This window comes from Phyllopteryx taeniolatus, chromosome 14, assembly GCF_024500385.1.
Source record: "Phyllopteryx taeniolatus isolate TA_2022b chromosome 14, UOR_Ptae_1.2, whole genome shotgun sequence".
Taxonomy (NCBI): Eukaryota; Metazoa; Chordata; class Actinopteri; order Syngnathiformes; family Syngnathidae; genus Phyllopteryx; species Phyllopteryx taeniolatus.
This window is the reverse complement of record NC_084515.1, coordinates 14,348,361-14,370,560: the sequence shown is the minus strand read 5'-3', so window position 1 is coordinate 14,370,560 and position 22,200 is coordinate 14,348,361. Positions and strand designations below refer to the sequence as shown.

Sequence of the window (22,200 nt, the reverse complement as noted above, 5' to 3'; positions counted from 1 at the left end):
CTTGCACGGGCTTCCTATATAACTTTGTACATATTGACAAGGTACTGCAAGTAAGCTGTATTTCATTTTGGAAATAGAATGAGGCAATGTGAGACTTAATGGCATAATTAACGATCTCGTAAGTGAGCTGTTCAAATGAGCCCTGATGGCCTTGGCAGTCCTCAGAGTGGTTGATGGAAAGGTAATAACAAGCAATTCAGAATGGAAGGATCATTCATTTACAGCACGACAGTTCACTGTCAAGAGTGGAGGCTTCAAGTGGAATAGAAAATAACACCGGATTGATTTTTATTACATTTTTTTGTCATAACGATTGTTGCGGTTTCAGAGTTGATTTCCCGTGAGCATTGAAAGTAAAACGATCAATCACATAGAAAACGAGCAGGCGGATTAACTGAACCGCTGATAGAGACTCTCCTAAAGACAACGGGGAGACCTAAGGCGTAGAGACGCCTCATGTAATAGATGCTCTGTTCGCAAGCGGTGGGCAGATCGATCCAAATATCGATAGTATCGATACCAAGTCAGGATCGGTATTGGCACGATACTAGCGTGACGAGATGGATACCGTAGTTTCAGTTTCGCTCTCGTATGCGCTGCTGCGGTTTCGTCAAAAAGGCGACAGCCAGGTCGCCGGACTCGTGGCTTCTGTCTCAGCAGGCACACTTTGCTCTTGTGTTTCGATGTCGTGCCGTCACATGACTTATCCTTATTATTATAAGGTGCTGGTTTTGTTTTACATGGTTCTAATTTGTAAGTATGCACATCCAAAACGTAGGCAGCTGCACCAGATACATTTCATTCAAACACTGCACTTTTGAGTTGAAACAAAAATCTAGATTTTTAGAAATTTGGATGAAAGTGGCCGTATGGTCTTTTTTCTTTTTTCCTTTTAATTCATTTGCACTTCAGTTCTGTTGGATATATTTTAATGATTAAACATCCAACCCATGAATATTGTCGGTGTACTTAAGACACAAGCATAAAATGTGAGTCATTTCGAAGGGGTGTACCGCACAATGGAAAAGAAAACCCTCTAGCTTTTGTCCCGCAGGCTTTGCATTCATTGCAACCTCCTACGTGATAGGATTTTTTTTTTCCCAGCACAACCTCGAAACCCCAAATGAAAGTAGTTAAATGTGGTCTGTCTTTTGCTCGTCAAGGTCTCCTAAAGATGCCGCAAGATTGTTTGACCCACTCATGAATCAACAAACACGCTTGAGAAGCAAGATTGCTGAAGGGTTTTTGCACCTGTTGTAGCGTTTTCATGTAACCATCAAAATGATGGCTACAGTTTAGAAAAACTCATGAGTACTTTAAATGAAAACAATTTTCTCTTCCATCAGCACAGATATCACATTTGTAATTATTCGTTTATTAAAATTCCACAACATAACAACACCTTGACTATATACATATAGCCGCTAATATGACAAACAACCCCTTTTTAGTGGTAGTTTTAGATCAGTCATTTTTCTTCTTGTCACTTGTTGCAAAGCGGAATTGACTGATCACTGTGACCCATTGGGTCGATGGAAAGAAAATTGCAATTGTTTGAATGACACACCTTTGGGCTTTTCGCTATACATGTGTAATATTTAATACCCATAAGAAATAATGGAATGCATTACTCTATTGAACGAATATCCGTCCATCCATTTTCTACCGCTTATCCGAGGTCAGGTCGCGGGGGCAGTAGCTTTAGCAGGGTCGCCCAGACTTCCCGGATGGTGGACCAGAATTTCCTCGAAGCCCTCCGTAAGTCTTTTTCCATGGCCTCACCGAACTCCTCCCATACCCGAGTTTTTGCTTCAGCGACCACCAAAGCTGCATTCCGCTTGGCCAGCCGGTACCCATCAGCTGCCTCAGGAGTCCCACAGGCCAAAAAGGCCCGATAGGACTCCTTCTTCAGCTTGACGGCATCCCTCACCGTGAGGTCGAACGAATATCTTTGCAGAATCCTAAAGTCTTTATTACCCCTATTGTATGATGCGGAAAATGTGTGTAGGCAAGTTTTTCAGGTAAATACTAGAGCACGACCCCTGATGGGACAGTCAGAAAACAGAAAAGTCGGAGAATACAACAATGGATTCAAGAGGGTGGTACTGAGTTATAAACCTATGTCACTTCGCGGGTCTTTTATCTTGCAGTGTTGGCTAGTCTAGTGACTACTACCATGTAAAGTTATACTGTATAATGTGTTTATCTTCATCCAGCGACGCAGTAGCTCTGCCTATATTTTGGCTTTGACATGAAAGTGGTTCCGTGCAGTTTGTCCTTCGCTTGTGAGAAAAGAAAATGGCAGCTCTTAGCTCAGGTTAGCTGCCAAGGCAGGGGTAGAGAAAACTCAGTAGGGTCACAGTAGGGCAGCAGTTCAGAATGACGTGCTTACTGAGACGTTTTCAGTCACAGAAAGTTGTGTAATTTCACACTTGATGAGTGGGCAGGCACTCGAGTCCCAACTCTTTGTCCCCTTTAAGGAAAACTGCCATTAACATCTGAAAAGGTTTGGTCTGGGGTTCTTTACACTGCATCAAGACAAAGACAGAACTGCTGCTACAGCAAAGACGGTAAAAGGTTTGCAATTGTGATGCCTTTTTTGATCCATTTCCCCTTGAAGAGCACATTGGAAGCGTCACTTTGAAAGCTTGTCTTCGGACTTAGTCACACATAGGCTACCGGTTTTTAACATCTTGAATTATTTTGAAACAAGGTCAAAAATCCGCAAGGGTGTTTTTCTCGTGTGTGATGTACATGAGATAACTAACACAGCATACCACACACAGAATGATATCAACCAATAATTGCCAGTCTCTTCTCCCATACCGGATGTCTGTCAGCGCTGGCCTGTAGGAGTCTTAACTGTTACCTTATCTGGTAACTAGATTGCGGTTGCAATTTCTTCTCCTTGTTATTTGTATTATTGGGAATGACTTGTGAGACACAATAGACAAACACTTTTGTACACAACCTGTAGCTCCTGTATTTATGTTCTTAACACACCCCGCTCCAGAGGATAATCTTTCAGAGACGTCCGATGATTGAGCATACATTGACCTTAATCGGAAGAGGGAATGCTTAAATTTGGCACGATTGTCCAACTGGCGAGCAGTCAATAATTCAGTCTCTTTAAGATCTTCTTAATTTCAAAATGTCAACCGTGAAACAATCCAAAGTTGCTAAATGGGGTTCCAGATGTGCCAACACTGCCTTCTTTGGCAGGGAAACAATTGTGCAAATGATCCCAGTGTCCTTTACATTACTAACATGGTTTCATTTGGCTTTCAATTTCAAAGCTGTTGGAAAGGACCCGGTTGTTCCATTAACTCGCCCTTCTGGCATTCCCTCAGTTCGCAACATTGCTGTTGCCTTCCTCTGCCGCGACAAACTTGATCTCAGCGTTGGCCGTCCTCGAGGCCATGCTGCTGTCCCTGACCTTGTGCCTGTACAGGAAAGGGAAGGTCTTCCGGAAGGACTTCTGAAAGCTGGCGCCCATAAAGCCGTAAACGATGGGGTTGACGGAGGAGTTGGCGTAGGACATGCAGTTGGCCCACGTCTTGATCTTGTATGTGGCGTACGTGGCCCGGAAGTCAGGGTAAAAAGACTGGAAGAGGACAAAGATCTGGATGGGACCCCAGCACAGGGCAAAGAGCAGGACGATCATCACCACCATCTTGGAAACCTTGCTTCTGATGCTGATGGTTCTCTCAGACAGGAGGTTGACCTGAGGAGGACAAAGCATCAGATTTTTGGAAAACCAACAGTCATGGATGTCCTCTTATGTGCTGATACAGGGGGTCCTTGGTTTAAGACAGTCCCAACATATGGCACAGGTTAATGATAGACTAAGGCACGTTCCGATTTAAGTCCAAATTCTGATTACAGAAATGACCTCGTCATAAACCGAGGACCCTGAGAATGTTGCAACAGTGAAAGCTATTATTGCCATGCGTGACATCACAGGAGATGAAAGCGGCAAAGAACGAGAACACTACACACTACTGCGTTATCATAGCTTAGTAATAGACTACATGTACAAACATGAACAAAAACAGAATACAATGACTTGCAAATCATGTTCAACCTATATTTAATTGAATACACTACAAAGACAAGATATTTAATGTTCAAACTGGTAAACTTGATTGTTTTTAGCAAATAATCATTAACTTCGAATTTTATGGCTGCAACACGTTCCAAAAAAGCTGGCACAGGTGGCAAAAAAGACTGAGAAAGTTGAGGAATGCTCATCAAACACCCGTTTGACCCAGGTGAACAGGCTAATTGGGGACAGGTGGGTGCCATGATTGAGTATAAAAGGAGCTTCCCTGAATTGCTCAGTCATTCACAAGCAAAGATGGGGCGAGGTTCACCTCTTTGTGAACAAGTGCGTGAGAAAATAGTCGAACAGTTTAAGGACAATGTTCCTCAATGTACAATTGCAAGGAATTTAGGGATTTCATCATCTACGGTCCATAATATCATCAAAAGGTTCAGAGAATCTGGAGAAATCACTGCATGTAAGCGGCAAGGCCGAAAACCAACATTGAATGCCCGTGACCTTCGATCCCTCATGGCGGCACTGCATCAAAAACCGACATCAATGTGTAAAGGATATCACCACATGGGCTCAGGAACACTTCAGAAAACCCATGTCAGTAAATACAGTTCGGCGCTACATCCGTAAGTGCAACTTGAAACTCTACTATCCAAAGCAAAAGCGATTTATCAACAACACCCAGAAACGCCGCCGGCTTCTCTGGGCCCGAGCTCATCTAAGATGGACTGATGCAAAGTGGAAAAGTGTTCTGTGGTCCGACGAGTCCACACTTCAATTTGTTTTTGGAAATTGTGGACGTCGTGTCCTCAGGGCCGAAGAGGGAAAGAACCATCCGGACTGTTATGGACGCAAAGTTCAAAAGCCAGGATCTGTGATGGTATGGGGCTGTGTTAGTGCCAATGGCATGGGTAACTTACACATCTGTGAAGGCACCATTAATGCTGAAAGGTACATACAGGTTTTGGAGAAACATGCTGCCATCCAAGCAACGTCTTTTTCATGGACGCCCCTGCTTATTTCAGCAAGACAATGCCAAACCACATTCTGCACGCGTTACAACAGCGTGGCTTCGTAGTAAAAGAGTGCGGGTACTAGACTGGCCTGCCTGCAGTCCAGACCTGTCTCCCATTGAAAATGTGTGGCGCATTATGAAGCGTAAAATGCAACAACGGAGACCCCGGACTGTTGAACAGCTGAAGCTGTACATCAAGCAAGAATGGGAAAGAATTCCACCTACAAAGCTTCAACAATTAGTGTCCTCAGTTCCCAAACGTTTATTGAATGATGTTAAAAGAAAAGGTGATGTAACACAGTGGTAAACATGACCCTGTCCCAGCTTTTTTGGAACATGTTGCACCCATAAAATTCTAAGTTAATGATCATTTGCTAAAAACAATAAAGTTTACCATTTTGAACATTAAATATCTTGTCTTTGTAGTGTATTCAATTAAATCTAGGTTGAACATGATTTGCAAATCATTGTATTCTGTTTTTATTTATGTTTAACACAATGTCCCAACTTCATTGGGTTACATTGCTACCATTGGAATGGAACTAAACCAAGTCGTAAACCAAGGACCTCCTGTTCTGCATTCGTGACAACGTTACCGTTGCGATACATAGCCCAGAGATAACCAAGAAGAGTCCAGTTTCCTCAATTACATTTTTGTGCATTACCGTAATCTAGTTGACTGAGAATCTACACAGACATGTGCCAGAGACCAGGTCTATACCTGGTAGTTGTTGTCTCCCGGCTCCACTGTAGGTTGGCCAACCCTCTTTACCATCAGACTATAGCAAAAGGAAATGGTGAGGACGGGCAGCAAGTAGGCGGCGATGAACTGGTAAAGGATGAAGGCCCTCTCGTGAGTCTTGGATGGGAACCTCTCCATGCAGTACTGCCTCGGACCATACCAGTACCCTTCCTCGATGCGCTGGTACATGAGGATCGGTGTGGACAGGATGACAGAGCCTGAACAACCACAGAAGACAGAATGCTGTTGAGTTTTCATCGTTATCCACACAGTCTAATGCTGCAGGGTTTTAAGTCAAGGCGGACCAATCCAAATGCAGACGCTGACAATCATGGCCATCCTGGGCGTGCGGTGGCGGAGGGATTTCAGGGGGTACACCGTTATGTAACAGCGGTCACCGCTCATTGCAGTCAGAGTGATGCAGGTGGCTTGGACGGTCACCTAAAACACAGACGGCGTACTCATAGAAAATTGGCTTATCACTGGCTTAGTACACTTAAAGTTTCTGATGTAATACTTTGACTGCTTTTGAACTGGACTGCAGTCCAATAGTAAGACCTGTGGGACACATTAGGACGCCTTTGTCCCCACCCACCATTCTGCGTTGGTGCCTTCCACCTATTGTACCCCTATTTCTGACATTTAAAACAAACGCCTCCTGTAATCTCCTTTTTTGAACGGGTAATCAAATCGTAGACACTACCGTTCACACACACAGATTAACAAGTCAACTGTGGTTGCTTACCAAAATAGCAGCACCTACCCAGGTGCGTCAACAGTCTCGAAGATGAATTAAAGAGGTGATGTGGAGATGTGCGAGTTCCCTGTGTAGCATTAAAAAGATCATACGTATGTTGGAGATCTAGAGCAACAGTTTGGTTCCAGTCGATTCTGATGTAAACACACGTTGTGTGCGTCGATGAAATATTAGCTTGAGTCAAAACAGACCAAATATGGTTCATGTAAAAGTACCTTGATTTAGCTTGCAGCGTAATGACTAGAAATAAACATATACCTACTATGTAGCCATTTCTCAGCGTTACAGGCTGGTTATTCTCCAAGTTTCTTTTCAAAGTACCAATGCAATTTTGCCCAGGTTTCTACATTTACGTGCTCATTCCCAAACCAACCTGGAAACAAAGCGAGGTTGATCATTTTCTCCCCTCTGACTGCTGCCAGAGGGCCCACGATTGTAGCGCTCTTCTCAGAGACAAATAACAGACATTTGGGGCATGTCGTGAGGTTGCAAAGCTCTTGAAAGTCACGTTTTCGTGAAATATCTGGATTCAGTTGAAGGTTATCTAAGACATGCCCCGTGACATCAGCAAGTCTCAAGTCACTCCACAAGTGTGTGTGTTTTGCTTGTTCTTTGGCTTTTTTTTTTGGTTTGTGATGCTGCCACAGAAGGGGAACGGTGATGACAAAGAGGAAAAGCGCGATGATCACGATCGAGCCAGAAATGTGACTTATGACAAAGAAACTAATTAAATATCAAATACTGAAATGAAGGTTTACTAAATCAAGCACGGCGTTAAAGCTGGTGAAGCAGCACGGCGTTAATTAGTTTGACTTCAAAACGTAGACTAATTTGTGCAGACCAATCAAAAAAAGTCCAGATAAATAGTTTAAATTAAAGGTTGCAATGTAAAAAAGGGGGTGAATACTTTAGCAAGGTACTGTGTTCCACTGATGCCCTGCTCTGAAAAGTACACCCAAGCCGTAGCTGCGGGGAATCTGGGGTACAAAAATTCTCCTCTCCTCTTAAGATCTGGTGTCGTCCCAGTAATGTCCCCCTCTGCCTCTTACCTGAGAGCAGCGAGGCAGCCGCCATTAGCCTCTGAGCGGCACATACAAACAAAACGGCAGAGAGGGGTTATGGAGGTGTTCAGGAATTAGAACACTGCGCACAACACATCCCTGCAAGACCACACCCCCTTGTTATCTCCAGTCTTGTAACGGAAGAAAAACACTTTGTTTTTGTACTTACTCTAAATATCTATCTATCTATCTATCTATCTATCTATCTATAGGTGTCTATGTAGGTAGATATCGAACTATCTAAAGTAGAATTTTCAGAAAATGGATGGATGGATGTTTATAATTACAATCCCAGAACCGCAATTTTGGTTCTGGGATTATTGGTGGATGTGCTCTATGTGGTAAAGAGGAAAGCAGATTTTTACTCTCGATACATCGCCTTTTTAATCGGACATCTCTGTAGTTGTAAAAACAGGAATAAATGATACGCACACATTGCTATATTAACAGGAACGTTTTCTCGAACATTGGATGAAGTGCATCTTGTGCTTCCCTAAAAAGATTATTATTATTACGGTATTAATAGTGTATTGGCATTAAAAAACTCCCCGTCCAACCTGTAGGTTAAATTAATAATGAATATAGAGAAGCCAATATGTTAATGTTCTTTTAGTTATCAAACTCATTTTTGTCACGGGGCACATTGTGGTTATGACTTCCCTCGGAGGGCCGTTCTGACTGTGAACCCATATAAATGAATTATCATCTCATATAGTTGCAAATACACATCAAATTGATGGATAACTAGATTTGAAATCAGAAACTAATACAATCATGTTTTGCAACTACTTGTATTAATACATTTCTTTGAAAAGGCTTATTGGCAACAAAAATTGCAATTTACCACCGTTATTATAAGTGAAGACAATTTTAAATTTGGATATTCGCAAGAAACGTGAAGTCGACGCACATGATTTGCTTCCGTGGGCCACATAAAATGATGTGGCGGGGCAGATCTGGCCCGCGGGCCACCACTTTGACACCGGTGTTCTACAAGATGACTTGAACTGCTACCGAAGTTATTTTTCTGTGAAGATACATGTACCTTTACTCAAGTATCGCTTTCAGGTACTTTATACTCCCTTCACAGAGAAATGGACTCGTAGTCTTTTGAAACAGAATACATGTGTTTTGATCAACTTCATTCAAACCGCCACGGTTTGTTACTAAAAAGAAAAAGAAGAAGCAGCATCAGCAGGGCTTGATTTATAACACCACTGGAATAAATCAAAAGTATTTAATGATTTATTGGGATTGATCACATGCCTTTTGAAGTCTGTCCACATTCGGCTACATGGACATTCTCCAATGTACAGTTCAACTACATGCTACATTCATATGTGGACTGTGTGTGCATACAGTGGGTTCATTATTGTACCTATATGTTGTACAATTCAGAATTTACCAGAATTTTGGGGAAAGTTAAGTAAAAAAAAATAATAATAACAATAATAATCAGAATCTGTGCTTAACCTATTTTCTAACTTTTAAATGTAGAGCAGGTCACATTGACCCAAGAAGAACAAACGAACACAGCAGGAGGGTGGAAGCAAAACATTTTTGCACTCAAATCAGCCCCCGTTAGAGTAATTGTCACAGTTTCGAAGAGGACAATAGACATGCCATCCTTTCAACCATCACATGCCGCCAAATAGAAGGCAATTAAGCTCATGAACGATAGGCTTTTTGATGCTTAGAAGGAGAGAAGAATATAGAAAGTGTTTCATCAGACGCAGATAAGACAGACAGTCCCTTCTGCAAAAATAAATGATGAGAAATATGAAAAATGCATTAATTACTGCACTGGCTACTGCATCTCAAATTGTGCAAAAAGCTTCCCTGTTCTTTTGGGACATTAGAAAACACATAAAAGCTTGAACTCTAAATGGGTTATTAAAACCAAAAGCCTCATGGGGTTGGGACATGAAAAATGGTGTCTTCTTCTGAAGCTTTTTACAGATAATTATCCACTCCATCCTCTCAACTGTAATCAGGAAGGAGCTGGGAACTGGTTTAAATGAAGCAGCTTGTGACTAAAGTATACACCCCGCCTAAAAAAAAAAAAAAAAAATGAAAAAAAAAGGCGGGGGGGGCAATTTATTTGAGAGGGCAATCATCGGCACACCTCGGTTTGGATTCTTGTTCAACCTTTTGGACTACCTGGACATTGGAGGACACATTCATCATTTTTCCCATTTCAACGGCACAAAACAAGGTTTGATTGCGTGAGTTTGGTGTGGAAGTACTTGACCGGCAGCTACAGAGTCCTCCACAAAAAAAATGTCATGACCATCAGTGAAGTATAGTTGTTGCGGCGCTAATGCTTTAAACAGAACATGGACTCTGTGATGGATTCCGGAAAGCAAAGCGTGCACTGCCTGGCTATGTTTTGTCTGCACAATGCTAAAAGGAGGCTTTTAGTCTTTATTGCACATTGCTCTGCTAAAGCTTTGTGCGACCACATAAAAAGCAGAGAGACGCATTATATTTGACCAGAACACAAAGTCTTTGTTGTGGTTTGTTCGTAATTTGTGTCTGTGAGTCTTTTACCTGCTGCAGGAAGGCCACAAATTTGCACATGAAGTTGCCAAAGATCCAGCCGGGCAAAGGGTAGAGGGTGGCCGTGAAGGGGACGCAACACACCAGGAAGATGATGTCAGTGGCGGCCAGGTTTGCTGCATGTGGGGGTGAGATGACACAAAGCATGCGTAGTGTTACGGATTTAACGGGAATTTAGTGTTAAACATTTACATAAAGTCAGTGGCGGTCCAAGCTTGAATGGCGCCCAGTGCGAAACCCCCTTTAGCACCAACGCGGCCATGACACTTCAGCCAGTTTTGACCAACAACGAGCTAACCTTAGCGCCTCCTCTTAGATCTTAGAACAACGCAGATGTCATAGTTCCTTCACATCGATCACTTCAATGTTTATTAGGAAAAGCCTTGAAGACCCCTCATAATGTCTCCAGAAACGGCAATGATTTACAGTACATGGCATGATGCCAATGGAAAATCATTTCACACTCCATTTTTGTAATTTTATGGGAGGGTGCATTGCTAAATTCGCCCCCCCCCCCCCCCCAGAAATGCCACCCTGTGCAGCCGCACATATTACACATACCAGAAAAAGCCGCTGGATCAAACGAGTAGTTAATAGTAATGTAATAATGAAAATATACTGTATTTATTTTAAAATGATGGTTTAAGTAGTATGAATTCATTTGTGAGATTTATTAAAATTTTAAACTATGCATGTTAATTGAAAGTAATGAAAATGATCAGTGTAACTTTAATTTTTCTTTATTTTTTATTGAGCATGAGAGGGATTTATTTTAATTATGAATAACAACACATATCTTAAGTATCCTAAATTTGAAGAAATTAAGGAAAATTGCTGATGAGGATTTTGATGATGATGAATTATTACAACTTTGCATGTTATTATTTATTATTTATTATTTGATTTACATTTTAAAACGTTATTTACATTTTTGCACAACAGGGATATTTGAAAAGTATGGATGAGAAATACAATTGAAATTATTCAAAAAAAATAGGAATTAATCAAAATAAACAGTGAGAATTTCATTTACTTTATTTATAATTTGTGTGTGTGTGTGTGCATGTGTGTGTGCGTGCGTGCGCGCGCGTGTGTGTCTGTGTGTAGAGTGATGCGAGTCTTGCGTCAAATTCACTGACACCGCAGCGATACTATCCCGTCTTGGAGGTTTTTTGGTCCCACTGTCAATTTCATTTTCTATTTTCTATTTCTTTTTTTTGTTTGTTGTTGAGTCGTTTGCTGCTGTCTGAAGGCTTTTCTTTGTGTGCATTGCCAGGCTCTTCGTTCCTTTTCTTTTTTGTTTCTTTTAAGATTTGTTCCATCACAAATTGGAAGCAGCACAGTTTAACCAGTTAATGTAGGATGGACGGCTCAATTGTTAGGAGCCTAACAAAATAAATTGCACACAGAAAAACATTTTTTAAAGATTAACTTTTTTTTTAAAATTATTACAAATTATAGAAATTGATAAAATTATCATGGACAATTGTATTTCTCTTTATATTTATCTGATTTAAAAATGTTTTATTGCCATTTGTACATATTTTAAAATGTTGCACATAGGAGTATAAAATACTAATAACAAATATTTTTAATGATACTAAATAACAGGAATAAATAATACTAATTAACATCCACTGAAATTGTTTTATTATGCTAATTAATAGGAGTTAAGAAGAAATACTAGTGAGAATTGGATTTTTTTTTTTATAGTAGCTTTTTTAAAATTGTGATTAATAAACATATTTGCAAACTCATTGAACATAATATGAAAACTAATCATTCAAGTGAATAATTATTCATTCATTCATTCATCTTCCGTTCCGCTTATCCTCACTCGGGTCACGGGTGTGCTGGAGGCTATCTTCGGGCGAGAGGCGGGGTACACCCTGAACTGGTCGCCAGCCAATCGCAGAGTTAATAATTAATATGATCAAAATTACAGTCAAATGTTACTCAATTTTAATTTATCGTTATGGCCATCAATGTTTTCGTGTGCTATTTTAACTGGTAATCAAAAAAACTGCACCCAGTCCAACATTGCCAGCCATAGGTTGTAGTTATCGTGTCATATCTAACATATCGTATGGCTTCCAATGTCTTTGCTATTTCAAATTATCGCTACGTAATGAAAATATTTGCGCACACAAAAAATTCACGTAATGCTAAATAGAAATTGCTTCTCCATTTTACCGATTGTCACAGCCTTCAATGTTTTTCCGTGTGCAATTTTAACTTATCGTTATGGCCGTCAATGTTTTTCCGTAATGATAAGTTAAAATAGTTTATCTGTTTACACTTTAAACTTGTCGTTACAGCTGTGAGTGCAGAATTTGAAGTTATCTTTACGCAATAAAAATATTGCATTGACAGCCGTAACTTATCGTTCGTTGTGTAATTTGAACTGATCATTGGAGTACAGGTGTCAAATGCTATCGTCCATTAGTTGGAGAACAGCGGATCTAATCACCAAAAGTAGTCACATACTGCAGAGGTAGCGCAGATGGTGTGCCAGCTGCTAATCTAATGTTTGCAGAATATTGAATTGTTTCTCGACCATGGGCTCCGGGGTAATATAATGGTAATCAAATTCACGTCACATACAGCCTGCCAACACAGACCTCCTGCAGGGGAGGAAGGGAGATGTAAATGTAAAACCTTCATTGCATCGCCGGTGAGATCGTGGACACACAAGCTATGTTAATTAGCATTATGGGCCCCAGAAAGAGCACTCTGTAAAATGTGTATTTTCGATTTTTTTTTGTGGTTTTGCCTCTATAATTTGTGTTTTCAATGCATTTGTACTGTATGTGTAAATGTCCTATGCACAGCTGTGTGCTAAGTGGAGAGATGGAGAGCAAGACAGTTTCCTTTGCTCTCATCGACACTGTTACAATTAGTCGCTTGAATAAATAAGCGTAGCACTTTAAAACAGGTGGTGCAGCTGTGACCGATAGCGCTATGTGTTGCAGTAGACGTCAGTAAATGTATTGCCTCCATTTTGGTGCCAAGGGACTATGTTGAATTGAGTTGAGGCGCGTCATTAAGACAAAAGTAGTGCTTTGCCGACATCTTGTTGTGTCTTGGTGCCAAGGAACTGTGTTGAAGTGAGTTGAGTAGCTTCATTTAGACAAAAGCAGTGCTGTGCCAACATCTTGTGGTATTTTGGTGCCAAGGAAGTATGTTGAAGTGAGTTGAAGAGCTTCATTGAGACAAAGTAGTGCTTTGCGGACATCTTGTAGCATCTTGGTGCCAAGGAGCCCTGTTGAAGTGAGTTCAAGTGCTTCATTTAGACAAAAGTAGTGCTTTGCCGACATCTTGTGGTATCTTGGTGGCAAAGAACAGTGTTGAAGTGAGTGCAGGCGCTTCATTCAGACAAAAGTAGTGCTTGGCCAACATCTTGTAGCAGCTTGGTGCCAGTGAACTGTGTTAAAGTGAGTTGAGGAGCTTCATTAGGACAAAGGTAGTGCTTTGACACCATCTTGTGGCATCTAAATGCAATTATTAACCAATTTAGGGGAGATTTACTGTATTTTCAATGAAGTATCATTTTCTATTTACAAAAATTAAAGGCGTTATGTCGAGAATAAATATTACACTCTGCCTTCCAGAAATTAAAACTGAACACTACATGGAGAAATACTTCTTGCTCGTGTAACCTTGAGTCCATTTTTAAACCCAGCATTAGCACGCAGAGAACAGAAGCCCCGGCCTCAAATAATTTTGCCATTTGATGCCCATCCACTGAGAGTTAATTCGATTCGATGTGTCCTTGCATCCTTCCTCCTTGAGTAAGCGAGAGTTTGTGTGTGTGTGTGTGTGTGTATGCGTGTTTTCGCTCACCTATGTAAAAGTTGGTGGCCGTCCTCATCTGCCTGTGCTTGGAGATGACGTAGATGACCACAGAGTTGCCCACCAGGCCCACCAGCATGATGAGGGAGAAGAAGAGGGGTACCAGCCAGGCGTCGGTGAGGAAGGGGTGCTGCTCGCCCTCCTCCTCCGCTGCCACATCCCAACGTTGCTTCCCCCCGTCGTAGTCGCGGATCCCCCGCGAGAAGTTCGCCTCGGAGCTGTTCATCCACAAGCTCGGCTCCGTGGAGTTCCTCTCTGAGGAAAAGGAGGGGTGCATTATCGGGATTAAAAAGATGGAGAAAATTGGAGGGGGTGGGGGATGGTAATCAAAAAGCAGCGAGGAGGAGAGATGCCGAGACAGTTGCGGGACAGAAATCCCATTCAAACAGCAGAGAGGAGCTCATTTTAATAACACGCAAGCTCAACTCCATTCCGTTGGAATCACAGCTTCTTTTGTTGCTCGGTCCATTTCTGCAACTCTCGAAAGTTAGTACTTGATCAAAAGTGCGGTTGGAAAAAGAAACAAGAGAGGGGGGAAGGAATCGGGCGTCATCGCCATTGGACAGCTGCAGAGTGGGAGCATCCTCAGCCGTACTGAGGCAAAGGCGGTCCTGCTTGTGGCTTTATATATAGTGGGAGCAAAGGAGGCACACGCACACACAGAATGAGATTGAATGCACGTGTTGCAGTATTGCGGGATAAATTGCCAATGGTGGGGTCTCCTAGCAACGGTATCTCTCATTCCATCTGTGTGCAACAATTCATCCATATAGACACACTTTGTCGTAAGAGTATAACAAAAAAAACATCGTACTGACTCAGCCATACTAACAATAATTCTAAAAAATAATAACGAGAAGATGAAAAAACAATCAGAAAAACATTCACATATGCTAGGAAAGAAATATAATAGCATTGTCTTTAATGTATAAGATAACATGGCACCCAATTCAAAACGTAAAATGAAATTTCAAATAAGATGTAATTGAAAATACAAAATTGAGAAACGTAATAGAGACGTTCTCTATTTTGTGACACCCCGCTGAAGGTCACGGGCGCTTAGTTTTTGCTTAATTGCCTAATGGGCAAGCCAGCTCTGGAAATTACACACTGAAAATAAATTGAATGAATGAATTTACTTACTTAATTATGTACACTGGCTGCACATGAAAATGTGTTAAACTAACATATTATTTGGTCATTTTTTTAGGAAAAGGGGAAATTACGTCAATTTACCACATTTCTCATTGCCAGCCCACCCAGTTAAGGTGGATATTTGACTTCGATAGGTGCCAGTGGCAGTGAATTTAATCATGTGCAACTGAGAATTAAATACTTTTTTTTCAGTGTATATGCTTTTTTTTTCGTTTCAATTTTGCACTCCCAAAAATGACAAGCAGGGACTCTTGAATCGTGCAAAAGCCAACGTTCATTGTTCAAAGTGCTGGTTGCAATTTGGAATTTTGTGTATTCTTTTTTTTTTTTAATGTTAACATTGTCGAGGCACTCATTACAACTGAATTTGTTTTTATAATTAATTATGATTAATACCTGTATTAGTAAATGTATGTTTTGAAATATATCTCCTCCCAAAATGATGAACAGAGATTAGAGCAGGGAAGAGAGCAACACTATCTTTCTTTTTTATTTATCACAATGGCCACTGCTATTTAGATTAATCACTGCCAGCCTTCCCAGTTAACATGGATATTTGACTTCTAAAGCCGTCAATGGCAGTGAATGTGTTAATGGTTTTTTCAAATTATTATGTTGCTCCCCCCAAAAATGACAACAGGAACTCTTAAATAAGTACATAAAATGTTGTTGTTGTTGGGTTTTTTGTTTTTTTTTGGGGGGGGGGTGGGGGCTTTTCTATTTTTGTGTGGCTGTTATGATGTCATATAAAAAAGATAAAGAGCCATATCATGAAATTGATGACCAGATAAATACATTTAGTAGTTGCAGGTTCAGGTGCTCTTATATGTTGAACCTAGCCTATAACTGCATTGCATTCCGATTGTCACTTGATTGGGAACTGCTCAATTACAACTGATTTATGGCTAAAATGTTTTTCTCCAAACTTTTGAGATGTATTGTCGCATCTAGTCTATTGACTTGAACTCTGGTCACAGCAATTCTAGGTGTGGAAAAGTGCACACAATAGACTCAAAGTCAGTGTCGTGGGTAGGCCACATCATTTTTTTTTCAATATTGGTTACATAAACTGAGCTTTTGTTCCAATATTTCTGTGTGTGTGTCAAGTGAGAAGTGGCTATGTCAAACGTTTTTTTCAAAAGAATGATACAATGAATACATACATTGAGTGATACAATGGTCAACTTGTAATAAAAAGGCCATTTTCATTGGGAACGCTGGAGTGGCAACTACCAATTGTAGACCAGATAATTGAGGACAAAGTGGAGCCTCTTGTGGCGTTTCCACAAGCGGCTACCAATGAAGTACTTGTGCATTATTTTTTTGACAGGCGGGAACAGAGAATACTTTATTGCCTTAAATTATGTAGTTTTGGATTTGGGTTACATAAATCGAGCACAGGAACAGCTCATTCTTGTCTAGAGTAAACGTCACTTTGATGAAATGTTTTTGCTTCGCTTTGGAGTGTTTAGTATGCACATCAAATTTCAATTCTGCCTTTACAAAGATGATAATGTGTACTTGTGATGGAGGTCTGAGAGGTATTAATGTAAGAATATGATAAATGTCATCATACTGGTTGTTTCTAATATTTTCGTGACCTTATTTAGCTGCAAGAAGAAAAAATATTTTTAAGAAGTAAAATCCTGAGATAGAAGTTGTGAATCAGAATATATAGTATGACTTTCTTTTTGAGAAAATCATCTAATGACTTTATTCTTGTAACTGCAGAAATAATGACTTGAGAAACAAGTTTGTCTTTGTTTAAAAAATATGATTATTTTCATAACATTTGGACTTTTTTGCTTGAAGAAATACAACTTTATACTTGTAACATTGCGGATTTATTCTTGTAACATTAGCACTATTTTCTTAAGATTATCACTTTTTATTGAAAGACTGAGTTTATTGTTGTGACATGACAACTATGGGTGAAACATTTTGGCTTTTTTCTTGCAAAAATATGATTTAACTCTCATAATTGCATTTTACCCGTGCTAAGCTTAGTCTAGAGAACCCATTAGTATTCTGAGGATGGAGGCAGTGAACTTCAAGTTCCATCAGCAGATGACACATAGGAAGCGGCAGAGAGGGAATAAGCAGGTATATGTAGACGTGAGAAGCAATAGGATGGTAGCGGGGGTAAAAATATAAATAAATAAATAAATACATTTAAAAGGGAAACGCGCTGGCAGTGAGAGCTGAGAACACTGATGAGTTACTCGGTGTGAAAGTGGTTGACTTTTCGAGTGGACTCTTTGGCCTTTGCGTGGTGTGGGCATAACAGCTGAATACAGATGCAGGTTGAGTTTTTCATCAAAGCGTACTTTTCCTGATGCTTTTGTAGTGTCAAGGGAGAAGAAAGTCAATATTTATAAACGTCCAACCAACACTGACTGCAAGACTTTCTGCTATTTGATTTGATCAAGCCTACCGGTACATAAGTACACTCTCAATGAGTTTCTTGGCACAAAATGGTCTGAATTCACAATACAGTATCTGTCTTGGCAAACACTGTGGAGCTAAATGCTAAGAAAGAGTCAAGAGTTTTACCAGAGGGGAACGTGGAGGTGACATCCATCAAGTGAGCAGAAATGTCTCTCCAAATCGATCACAGTTTTTTTGGGTACACACTTACTGCTATTTTGTTGTAGGTTTTGTTTTTTTGGTTACATATATCATTTGTCATTTGATATTTTTGTTTACACAGTAAGTATTCATTGTGTTTCTGTCGTTTTATTGAAGCAGAATTTTTTTTTTTTTTAAAAGTGAGAAACATTACCAGTATACTGGTATATCTCCAACTGAGAATCTGATGTGATCAAAGTCAAAGTCTTCAGTTGGTCCTTTGGGCGAGTGTCCATTTGGAAAAAACAAGTCTTTGCCTGTCTCCAGCAGCTCAGCCATAGTCACTGATTTGTCAAGCGACAAGTGCCGTGTTCCACTTCCACATCTTGCTCTGATTTGGTGATACAAGCCATTCTGAAAGTGGAACCATCCCATTTCAACACGCCGTGTGACTTTGATGGCACCTTTATGTCTAACAGAGTGTGCGGTGCCTCTGTCGGCAGTAGCTTTCCGTTCATTCCCTAACCTTTCTCTGATACTTTGCATGAGGGTGTACTTAACAGTCTCAATTCCTCCCACGTTTTCGTTTGTCAGGGTTCTCCGACGACAAAATGCTCTGAGTGCAAGTCGGTCTCCCTGTCTTACGAAATACTGTCCTAACTCCTCATCTGTCATAACACATATCAGAATCAGAATCAGAATCAGAATCATCTTTATTTGCCAAGTATGTCCAAAACACACAAGGAATTTGTCTCCGGTAGTTGGAGCCGCTCTAGTACAACAGACAGTCAATTTACAGAACACTTTGGAGACATAAAGACATTGACAAAAAACAACAACAAACAACAATTGTGCAAAAAGATGCAGAGTCCTCAGTTCGAATGGCTAATATCGCAATAGTCCGGTGCAATGACCATTGTGCAAAGGGCACTGAGACTTCAAGGAGTGTATGCGGTTTAAAGTGACGAGTACTGCGATAATCTGGGACAATGGTTGTGCAAATGTTACAGATACTCCTCAATCAGTGTGCAAATGGAGCAGATGCTACTCTGGCATGAGTGGCCACTATATGCAAATAGTGCAGCACGGCGAGACAACTACAGTGAGTGCACGAGTAATACATAATACAGAAATGTGACAACGAACTCAAGTCAAAAAATTGCCAGCTTGTTGTAATGGAATTGTAAGTTAGCTGTTCAAGAAGTTGATTGCAAGAGGGAAGAAGCTGTTGGAATGTCTACTAGTTCTAGTTTGCATTGATCGGTAGCGCCTACCTGAGGGAAGGGGCTGGAAGAGCTGGTGACCAGGGTGGGGAGGGTCCGAGAGGATTTTGCACGCCCTTGTCTTAGTTCTGGCAGCGTGCAAGTCCTCAAGGGTGGGTAGGGGGGTACCGACAATCCTTTCAGCAGTTTTGATTGTCCGTTGCAGTCGGAGTTTGTCCTTATTTGTAGCAGCACCAAACCAGACTGTGATGGAAGAACACAGGACTGATTCGATGACCGCTGTGTAGAACTGTCTCAGCAGCTCCGGTGGCAGGCCATGCTTTCTCAGACGTTACTATCGATCTGTATGAAGAAAGGCAAGGACTGCAGCCCTATGGGGGTCACAAGCCAGTGCAAACTGTAGGCCGGTCCCAAGACCGGATAAATGCAGAGGTTGCGTCAGGAAGGGCATCCGGCTTAAAACTTTGCCAAACAAATAGGAGCGTTCATCCAAAGAATTCCATACCGGATCGGTCGTGGCCCGGGTTAACAACGTCCACCATCTGCGCCGTCAACCTGCAGGGCGCCGTTGGAAATTCAGCTACTGTGGGTCGAAGTCGAAGAAGAAGAAGAGGTGGAAAGCGGGTTCTTCGGCAGAAAGAGAAGATGAAAGCACAGAGCCTAGAACTGAATGTGGGGACTTTGAATGTTGGGACTATGACAGGAAAATCTCAGAAGTTGGTTGACATGATGATCAGGAGAAAGGTTGATATATTGTGTGTCCAGGAGACCAGGTGGAAAGGCAGTAAGGCTAGAATTTTAGGGGCAGGGCTTAAATTATTTTGGGAAGAGAAATGGACTCTGGGTTATTTTAAAAGAAGAGTTGGCTAAGAATGTCTTGGAGGTGAAAAGAGTATCAGATCGAGTGATGAGGCTGAAACTTGAAATCCAGGGTGTTATGTATAATGTGATTAGTGGCTATGCCCCACAGGTAGGATGTGACCTAGAGGTGAAAGAGAAATTCTGGAAGGAGCTAGACGAAGTAGTTCTGAGCATCCCAGGCAGAAAGAGAGAGAGTCGTGATTGGTGCAGATTGTAATGGACATGTTGGTGAAGGAAATAGGGGTGATGAAGAAGTGATAAGTAAGTACGGCATCCAGGAAAGGAACTTGGAGGGAGAGATGGTGGTAGACTTTGCAAAAAGGATGCAAATGGCTGTAGTGAACACTTTTCTTCCAGAAGAGGCAGGAACATAGCGTGACCTACAAGAGTGGAGGTAGAAGCACGCAGGTGGATTACATCTTGTGCAGACGATGTCATCTGAAGGAGGTTACCGACTGTAAGGTAGTGGTAGGGGAGAGTGTGGCTAGACAGCATAGGATGGTGGTGTGTAAGATGACTCTGGTGGTGGGGAGGAAGATTAGGATGACAAAGGCAGAGAGGAGATCCATGTGGTGGAAGCTGAGACAGGACGAGTGTTGTGCAGCTTTTTGGGAAGAGGGGAGACAGGTTCTCGGTGGACGGGAGGAGCTTCCAGAAGACTGGACCACGGCAGCCAAGGTGATCAGAGAGGCAGGCAGGAGAGTACTTGGTGTATCTTCTGGCAGGAAAGGAGAGAAGGAGACTTGGTGGTGGAACCTCACAGTACAGGAAATCATACAAGGAAAAAGGTTAGCTAAGAAGAAGTGGGACACTGAGAGGTCCGAGGAGAAGCGAAAGAAATACATTGAGATGCGACACAGGGCAAAGGTAGAGGTGGCATAGGCCAAACAAGAGACATATGATGACATGTATGGCAGGTTGGACACTAAAGAAGGAGAAAAGGATCTATACAGGCTGACCAGACAGAGGGATAGAGATGGGAAGGATGTGCAGCAGGTTAGGGTGATTAAGGATAGAGATGGAAATATGTTGACTGGTGCCAGCAGTGTGCTAGCTAGATGGAAAGAATACTTCGAGGAGTTGATGAATGAGGAAAATGAGAGAGAAGGAAGAGTAGAAGAGAAGGTATATTCCTTGTTTGAGGAAAGAGAGCAAGTCCTCCTCTGTTGCCATTCTCTCAGCTGACATGCGCTGGAAGCAAGTTGTAAATAAGCTACTGTACGGCTACCCGAACGCAGGAAGCTACCGCTAGCAGGTAAATAAGATACCACTCACAGGTAGACGTTTCTTATTGTAACGAGAAACTTTCTCATTGTAACGAGAAACTTTCTCATTCTAACGAGAAACTTTCTCATTGTAACGAGAAACTTTCTCATTGTAACGAGAAACGTTCTCGTTACAATGAGAAACTAAGTTTTTTATTTATTTATTTTTTCCATGTCCCTTTGGGGGCGCCGTATTCATGCAATCTACCAACTATGTAAATTTTTTTGCAATTTTTCCTCATTTTAACATGTTACTATGATTAACATGATTGTGATTAAACTAAAACAACTTTTCATCTGTCAATTATTAAGAATAAAGTATTTTTGAATAATTTATTACTAATGTAGTGTATTAATGTAGTCGCAGTATTTTAACAGTCTCATCCGCACCTATATTTCAGATGAAGCCGTTTTTGTGTGCCCAGGTTTCATTTCAAGGTTGAGCGGTTACATACATTATTGAGCAGGCAGTCACCACGCACTCGATGAAACGGTGCTGTGAGGCAAATTTTAAAACGCTATGTATGAAGTATGAGTGTTTGTCTCATTTGTAACTTTTACACAGCAGACATGAAAGACAAGGATGCTTTATAATATACAATATTTAATAGTATCCATCTATTTTCTAGACCACATATCCTGTTAAGGATCGTGGCGAGATGGAGCCTATACCAGCCAGCTGGTGATTGTACCACTAACCATCACTGATTGGTGACTTTGTATAATACTAATATAATTTAAAATAAGATTGAAATGCCGCCTTCTTGAGAATTGTCTTTGTTTCGGTTGTTGTTTGGCTTTATTAACTCTAAAGTGCTATGAGTACCGGTAACAGCTAGCATAGCATAACAGCAGCGCAGCGAACGAAAGCGCAGAAAGCCAATAAAACAATAACTGAGAATAAACAATTTTCACTCAAATCTGGGAGTTAAAATGTTCTTTTATGCCCCTTAAGTATGTTTAAAATGAACAAAAACAAACCATATTGTCCCTTTGAAAGGGGAATAGGCTCCCTCTTGTGGCTTTTTGAATAAATCTGTGTACTAGTTGACAATCTTCGTTAGTACATTTTATGCTAAACTAAT

General features: G+C 41.0%; 2 protein-coding genes across 2 annotated transcripts in view; one reads left to right on the top strand and one right to left on the bottom strand.

Annotated features, from left to right (window-relative positions):
• Positions 1-22,200, top strand: part of atp6v0b (ATPase H+ transporting V0 subunit b) — a 41,894-nt gene that overhangs the window by 8,840 nt on the left and 10,854 nt on the right. The gene's annotated exons all lie outside the window — the stretch shown is intronic.
• kiss1ra (KISS1 receptor a) lies at positions 1,355-14,616 on the bottom strand. The gene is made up of 5 exons (XM_061797572.1): positions 14,035-14,616; positions 10,183-10,307; positions 6,120-6,255; positions 5,794-6,032; positions 1,355-3,724 (listed from the first exon to the last, which is right to left on the bottom strand). The coding sequence occupies exons 1-5, from the start codon at positions 14,318-14,320 to the stop codon at positions 3,347-3,349; spliced, it is 1,164 nt and encodes a 387-aa protein (XP_061653556.1). The 5' UTR covers positions 14,321-14,616; the 3' UTR covers positions 1,355-3,346.

Coding starts and splice junctions, on each gene's coding strand:
- kiss1ra (XM_061797572.1), bottom strand. CDS start 14,320: ATGCACCCCTCCTTTTCCTCAGAGAGGAACTCCACGGAGCCGAGCTTG. Junction 10,308..14,034: donor GGCCACCAACTTTTACATAG/GTGAGCGAAAAC, acceptor CCCCACATGCAG/CAAACCTGGCCGCCACTGAC. Junction 3,725..5,793: donor CGGGAGACAACAACTACCAG/GTATAGACCTGG, acceptor TGTCCTCCTCAG/GTCAACCTCCTGTCTGAGAG.